Genomic DNA, 8025 nt, shown 5'->3' with positions numbered 1-8025 from the left:
CTCCTCACCAACGACATTAAACACGTGTCTACACCGGACGCGAGCAGCAAAATACAGTAGAACCCATTATAATCAGTGACACTGTGTACTCTGGATGCGGTGCGGCACGATAAAACCTGACATTAAACTGATGCCTTGTTCTATTTATGACGTAATGACACAAAGTTAAAATGATTTGCAACGGTCGCTTTGTCGCGTCCAGTGTAGAGCTGTTGCGGTGCGACAACTTGCAGCGCTGCTTAGACCGATGGGTGTGTGTCATCAAAGTACTGCGAGAGCTATAAGAGAGCGCGGACGTCTCCTTATGCTTTCTCTCGCCGTACTTTGTCATACACCGATCTGATCTTCAAGTCGAACACACCTCTTTACTCTCGCGTATCACGTGACCGTGTAATAGCAGCCTCTGCGATTGAAAAATCGCGTTTTTTCATATGGCAATATTATCGCAAATGCAATTAATCGTTCAGCCCTACTCATCAGTACATGCTGCTCTGAAAAATGTATTGTTTATGATGCATCATCTAAATGCAATAATTTTCTCAAATTTTCTGATGAAACAAAGGCTGTGTGAGCCGTGGGGAAATAATATTAACCAATAACACAGCATTATTTATAGCACTTTTCATCTAATTTTAGATCACCTTTAGTTTGACCCTTGACCTGTGCGCTTCATACCTGAGGTAAAGCATAGTGAGCGAAGCTCTGGTCTCCTCCAGCGTAGATCCTCTTCACACAGAAACTCTGCTCCGCCTCTGAAATACACAACCCCGTCAAATCTGAAACATCAAAACATGGTTTTCCTGGGGCGAGTCTCAATCAGCTCCATGAATCAGTACATAGATTCACAGTATACACACTGGGACACTGATGGGTGAACATGTATAATACTAAAGTGCAACTCAACTCTGTGTGATCTAGAGTTACATTTGTGCAGAAAACGTTATTGGATTTACTGACATGCATGGAGCAAAGCCTTCAGCATAAAGATCAAAGTCAATACATTGCATGCATTTGAGAAACACTGAGAAGGATAGCTGTCAGAGAAATTAATTCTGCTGAAAGACTTCATGTAGACAACCCACCTACTTCCATAGGCACAGGATCAGTATGTGCTCGACAGCAGCCCTTCACAGGGGCGGGACTTATCCTATTGCAGGTCGAGCGGGTTCCTAGCTGTCCGTTACCGCCGAGACCAAACGAGTCAATCTTTCCTGATGAAGGGATGAACGCCAAAGTGTGCTGCCTTACATGCAGGTGAAAACGAAAGCAATTCATGTTCTTCATGAGAAATACGAGACTCTTGAAAGTAGTCTCAAGCTTTCATACAGAAAACTAAGACAGATATAAAATGAAACAATCATTATGGATGCTTTGATACTTACCTACCACAAGCTATATGTGCAACCACATTCCCCATGAGTTCAAACACCTTCCTGGGGTTCACCTCATGGTTTGAGGTGTTGTGTCCCAGCTGACCGTAACCACCCGCTCCAAATGTAAACACACCTCCCTCCTACACAAACAAAATGACTAATTACTAATCATGTAGAGCTAAACCTGTTTATACTATATAGCAAATCTCAACTGCCTGATTTCTTAAAATTTGTCACAAATTTAATTATATTATCACTCAGCTCTTTATTTAAAGTTGTAGCCTATATACCAGTATGTCCAACATCACATACACATACAAACAGTATAATCACGTAAAGCAAAATCTATCTATATTATTGTCCAGCTCTTTATATAAAGTTGAATATATAAGTGTGCCCAACTTTATTTGCATACATATAGTATACTTATGTAAATCAATATTTTTTGGGAAACTTAACACGTTATTTCATTGCAAATTGTAACTATATTATCGCCCGGCTCTTTATATAAAGTTGGATATATAAGTACGTCCAACTTTATTCAAATACATACAGTATACTCAAGTAAAGCGATATTTTATCGCAAATTTGATTCACATTTCAACGCAAAATGTAACTATATTATCTCCCAGCTCGTTATATAAAGCAGGATATACAGCATGTCCAACTTTATGCACATACAAATACTACACTCATATTACTACACTTATAATCATATATTTTTCCAAGCACATTTTACACATTTTAAACCACATCAATCTTAATAACTACTATTCATTTGTTTATAATCATTTACAAGTGATATATAATAGTAATGAGGGCTAGAAGAGAAAAACACCTTCTACTCAAGATGTGTATAATTATTAAGCAGGTTTTCTTATACAGGTGAAATAGACCAAAAAGTAAAAAATTATTTATTGACCAAGGGAAGGATGCAATACTATAAATTTAGCAAAATTAAGGCATGACCTTTGGACAAGAAATGCTAATCGGGGCAGCAGGGTCACAAAAACTGGCTAAGAAGAAAAGCTATTAACTGCAAAAGACTTTGAGAATCAAGGCATTAAATCAAGAATTAAACCATCAGGAAACCTTTAGTCTCCAGTGCCAAAATTTTCCAGAGCTGCAAATTACCTGGAGTCTCCAGAATAATAATTATGCAAGCACTGTACTATATAGCATATCTCAACTGCTTGCCTTGTATCATAGCAAAATGTAAACTATATTATTGTCCAACTCTAATCTGCTAAATGTGACTATAAGGCATAAATATGCTGAGATACTATAAACATTAACATGAATATCTGCAAAGCAGCTTTGTGTATTGAGAAAAGTGCTATACACATAATTTGACCTGATTTCATCAAAACCTACCCGTATACGTTTCTATGGAATGGATATACAGCATTAAATAAGTAATCATAAACTACACGGTTCATAATTAAGCCCTTATAGTTAGCCATCATACCTTCGTTAATACAGCCGTGTGGTCCTCTCCACAGCATACGTAAACGACCCGTTGGGACCTGAGAGTCTTCAGTAAGGCAGGGAAATAGCGATCTGAGGAACACCACGCATCCCACCATAAAAATTTTTACACCAGAGAAAACTCAAATGAATGTCTAAAGTGTTTGTTTTACCATCATTGTCACTGAGGCCCAGCTGGCCAAACTTGTTTCGTCCCCAGCCGAAAACGGCCCCAGACAGCGTGAGCCCGAAGCTGTGAGCGCCCCCTGCAGATATCTGGGCAAATGGGACGCCCTGCAAAGACTGAATGACTTGTGGGGAGGAGACGCTGGCTCCCTGCATCCCGAGCCCCAGCTGTCCATATTTATTTTGGCCCCAGGAGAATATCTGACCTCCTTGAGCAGGAATAATATTGCATAATTAGGGTAAAGAGGGCACAATAATCAGGTTTAGAAATGTTTAGTGTTTAAGTCAGAATCATACCTCTGGCTAAAGCAAGGGAATGGCAGTATCCACAGGCCACCTGGGCAATGTGAAGCTCTGATAAACTCTTGACAGTTCTGAGAGGAGAGAACAGAAACACAGTGGCTACGCCATGCAGCTAGACTATGATCGTCATATTTGTCTACACGTTTTTTGGTACGGATCCAGCATTTTTTTTTTTCAAATATATGCAAAATATGTTGTAAACAGAGCAAACTCATTTACATAAATATATTTTATACCAATGTTTTTTGGCCATTTTTGCATATTTCTGAAAATATATATAAAAAAAAAAATGGAGGGCAAAAATATAAAATATAATTGAATTGAAGAAAATACATTCCATATGTCACATTTGAAGAAAAACTTTATTTTTGTGTATAACACATGTGAACATAACATCTTTGAATAAAAACATACTTTACAAATGTTCAAAAAATACAATTACAGTATATGACAAAAATGTAACTTATTAAATCATCAGTATTCTATTAAATCATCAATCAATGTTTTTTGAACACCAATCATTTAAAAAAAATTACAGTCTATAAAAAAATTAAACTTAAATCATTACAAATCTAGTTCTGATCTCTTGTATGCTATTCCATCCACAAATTTCTATTACCTCGTAATAGAAAATGTAGCCTTGCTGATTTTTATTCAATTGTGTTATATGTTTACATGTTTTATAGACAAACAAATGTGTCTCAACAAATGTGACTGTATTGTAATATATAGAGCGTAAAACAAATTATTATTATTTTTTTTTGCAGTACAGGCAATAAACAGAGCAAACTCATTTACATAAATATATTTTATACCAATGTTTTTTGGCCATTTTTGCATATTTCTGAAAATATATATAAAAAAAAAAATGGAGGGCAAAAATATAAAATATAATTGAATTGAAGAAAATACATTCCATATGTCACATTTGAAGAAAAACTTTATTTTTGTGTATAACACATGTGAACATAACATCTTTGAATAAAAACATACTTTACAAATGTTCAAAAAATACAATTACAGTATATGACAAAAATGTAACTTATTAAATCATCAGTATTCTATTAAATCATCAATCAATGTTTTTTGAACACCAATCATTTAAAAAAAATTACAGTCTATAAAAAAATTAAACTTAAATCATTACAAATCTAGTTCTGATCTCTTGTATGCTATTCCATCCACAAATTTCTATTACCTCGTAATAGAAAATGTAGCCTTGCTGATTTTTATTCAATTGTGTTATATGTTTACATGTCTTATAGACAAACAAATGTGTCTCAACAAATGTGACTGTATTGTAATATATAGAGCGTAAAACAAATTATTATTTTTTTTTTTTGCAGTACAGGCAAACTCATCAAAGAGGCGATAATACTGACATATTTAGTACTTCTAGGGGTTAAAAGGTGCAGACTGTTTTTTTTTACCTGGGTATACGGATACAATCTTCAATGTTTGAAAGGCCGAGCTGCCTGTCTGAGCCCAGACCCCATGCAAACACTTGTCCTTTATCATTCAGAGCCAGAGTATGAGCTGCACCACAAGACACGGACACAATGTTCTGAGCATCCAGAGACACGACCTGTTCTAGAGAAGGGATGTAAACATATAACAGCGTTTGAGTGAATTATACAGATGCACTACATTAAATACTGGCCTGGCCAATATATTGTGTGTCTTATTTCAATATGTTGCATCTGCTACAGCAAAATTCATTTGTGTTCATTATTGAACGTTTATTTTATTTTTAAGCATTTGCTATTGTCTGTTTTTATATGTTTTGATCCTTTGGCTTGTGAAACAGTGATGCAAATAAAGGACCATTTCAAAGCATCTAGACACTTCTAGATCATTGAGTTAGAGGTCATGTGACATCTAGGGAACTGACAGTTGTTAGAACAGCAGTCAATGTTACACTGACTGACCTGTATGTGTTTCTGTGGAAATGATAATATGTTACAACATCCATCAGATTGATTTCAGAGGAAGTACAGACTGTTTCATTGATATAACCTAAAATAACCCAGTGTTTTCGAACAGGGAAAGTTTGTGGGATTGTGATGCACTACCAAAAAGGCCAGTTTTTTTTTTAAAATTCAGCAAGGATGCATTAAATTGATCCTAAGTGACAGCAAAAACATTTATAATGCTACAGAAATTCATTATTTCAAATAAATGATTTTAGAATTTTCTATTCAACAAAGATTCCTGAAAAAAAAAAAATGTATCACTGTTTCCACAAAAATATTGGGCAGCACAACTGTTTTCAACATTGATAATAATCAGAAATGTTTCTTGAGCAGCAAATCAGCATATTAGAATGATTTCTGAGGATCATGTGACACGGAAGACTGGAGTAATGATGCTTTGATCACAGGAATAAATTATATTTTACTATATATTCACATAGAAAGCAGTTATTTTATATTAAAAATATTTATATTAAAAGTCAAGTCAAAGTTTATTTATAAAGCACTTTTTTTTAAACAACATGTGTTTACCAAAGTGCTGTACAAGCATGAATAAGGCAATATGACAAATAGAATAACAAAGTTAAAAAAATATGAAATATTATAGAATAATGTAAAATAAAATAGCAGCTCTCACACAGTGTTAAACGCCATACTATAAAAGTTTTTTAAGCTAGACTTAAAAACAGTAAGTGTTTGGGCCTTTCTAACATGTGAAGGCAAATTATTCCAAAGTCTAGGGCCCGCCACTGCAAACGCACGGTCACCCCTGCTCTTCAGCCTTACACGAGGGACAACTAACAATGAATGGTCAGCGGACCTAAGTCCCCTCGACGGAGCATATGGCTGTATTAAGTCTGAGAGGTATGTCGGTGCCAGACCATTCAATGATTTAAAAACTAAGATTAAAATCTTAAAATCAATTCTAAAACGGACAGGAAGCCAATGAAGAGAGGCCAAAATGGGAGTAATATGTTCCCGCTTTCGTGTTCCCGTTAGCAAACGAGCTGCAGCATTCTGAACCATCTGCAGTCTGGTGAGGGAGGCCTGACTAATGCCTACATAAAGTCCATTACAGTAGTCAAGACGGGATGAAATAAAAATGTGTATAATTCTTTCAAAATCTTTGAAACTCAGAAAAGATTTAATCTTAGAAAGTTGCCTCAGCTGGAAAAAACTAGATTTAATTACCAAATTACAGAGGGCTTCACAAATGGTTTTAAAACACCTAAATCCAGGTCAGGAGACCCTCAGGTACCCCCTGGAGTAAACAATATAACTTCCGTCTTATCCTCGTTAAATTTTACTGCCATCCAGGCTTTAATTTCCTCAAGGCAACACAAAAGTGGCGCTATAGAATTTGGATGTTTTTGTTTCAATGGCAGATATAATTGTGTATCTTCTGCATAACAATGAAACAAAATATTATACTTCCTGAAAATGGATCCTAGAGGAAGTATATATAAAGAAAATAGAATAGGCCCCAAAATGGAGCCCTGGGGGATATTATATAAAAAATATATATTAATAAAAATTAATATTAATAAAATATTTCACAATTTAGCAGTTTTTACTGTATTTTTATCAAATAAATGCATCCTTCGGGACAAAAATGGGACAAATTCAAACAATTAAACACTTTACTCAGATCTTAAATACAAAACTGATTCAATAAAACAATCATTCATATATTATTCTCAGGGGACAATTTTGGGTCAGCATGAAATTCTGTCTAAGATGCACTTTACATAAAATGTACAAAAAGTGCGAGGCATGATTGAATCCAGCAGGATCATAAAAAGTGGGCGTATTAGAGAGAAACCACCTTAATATTACCTTATTAAAAAATTTGAAAAATAAGAGGGATTGATGACATCAGCCACAATGGCTTGAAGTGAATCATGTAATTAAGATCAAGTAATTACATTAATAATGCCAAAATATTCTAATGTTAGTAAAGTGTCTTTGTGGCCTTACCTGGTTTCTTGCGTGCTTTGTCATGCCCCAGCTGTCCCAGGTCATTGCAGCCGCAGGTGTACACCGTCCCGTCCTCCAGCAGAAAGACGCTATGACGTCTGCCGCATCCCACATCCCGCACACGCTTGCCCTCGAAGAACTCGCATTTCCTCGGCTCCAGCACTATCTCCTCATCAATCCCACCTAAACCCAGCTGCCCGTACGAGGCATTTCCCCAGCACAGCATGACGGGGCCGTATGACCGCTCTCTTCCGCAGGTCAAGACCTACAGGTCCAGCCGCTTCACACACACACACACACACACACACACACGTCAGAGGAAAGCAAACTCTTTAATGCAGCAGCAACTAGATGCTAATTATTATTTTTGTATTATTATTATTGATTTTCACTCATTAAAAAACAGAAATACCAGAACCACCTCGAACTAAAGTGAAGAGAAAAAAAAAGAAAAAAGATAAAATAACTAAAAATAAAATAATAATAATAATTTATAATTTTTTAGAATGCATACAGGGTATGAAAAATGGGAACACAGGGATTTAACGATAAAAATAAAAATAGAAAATGTAAATAAAATTATAGATAAATTTGAAAATTGTGACATAAAAAAGTTATTAAATAATTAAAATAATTGCATGTAAAATACATTATATATATATATATATATATATATGAATCTGAGTCCCAAATTTTATACTGCCACCAAATACTTTATATACTACACTATACTATAACCATATACT

At 35.2% G+C, this 8025-nt stretch overlaps 1 protein-coding gene across 4 annotated transcripts in view; it reads right to left on the bottom strand.

The window, feature by feature from the left end:
* LOC107750134 (probable E3 ubiquitin-protein ligase HERC4) overlaps positions 1–8025 on the bottom strand; it is a 22735-nt gene that overhangs the window by 13605 nt on the left and 1105 nt on the right. For 2 of the 4 annotated variants that reach the window (XM_016565397.1, XM_016565395.1), the window contains exons 2-9: positions 7280–7544; positions 4760–4919; positions 3324–3400; positions 3014–3235; positions 2842–2933; positions 1383–1513; positions 1083–1243; positions 676–776 (exon numbers count right to left, since the gene is read on the bottom strand). In XM_016565397.1, the coding sequence (XP_016420883.1) occupies positions 676–776; positions 1083–1243; positions 1383–1513; positions 2842–2933; positions 3014–3235; positions 3324–3400; positions 4760–4919; positions 7280–7505 (1170 nt within the window). In that variant the 5' untranslated portion in view covers positions 7506–7544. Of the gene's footprint in view, positions 1–675; positions 777–1082; positions 1244–1382; positions 1514–2841; positions 2934–3013; positions 3236–3323; positions 3401–4759; positions 4920–7279; positions 7560–8025 lie in introns of all 4 variants that reach the window. The other 2 variants (XM_016565396.1, XM_016565398.1) reach the window with 2 other exon arrangements.

This window comes from Sinocyclocheilus rhinocerous, unplaced genomic scaffold (assembly GCF_001515625.1).
Source record: "Sinocyclocheilus rhinocerous isolate Xijiao unplaced genomic scaffold, SAMN03320098_v1.1 scaffold1822, whole genome shotgun sequence".
Classification (NCBI taxonomy): Eukaryota; Metazoa; Chordata; class Actinopteri; order Cypriniformes; family Cyprinidae; genus Sinocyclocheilus; species Sinocyclocheilus rhinocerous.
This window is presented reverse-complemented; position numbering and strand designations above follow the sequence as displayed.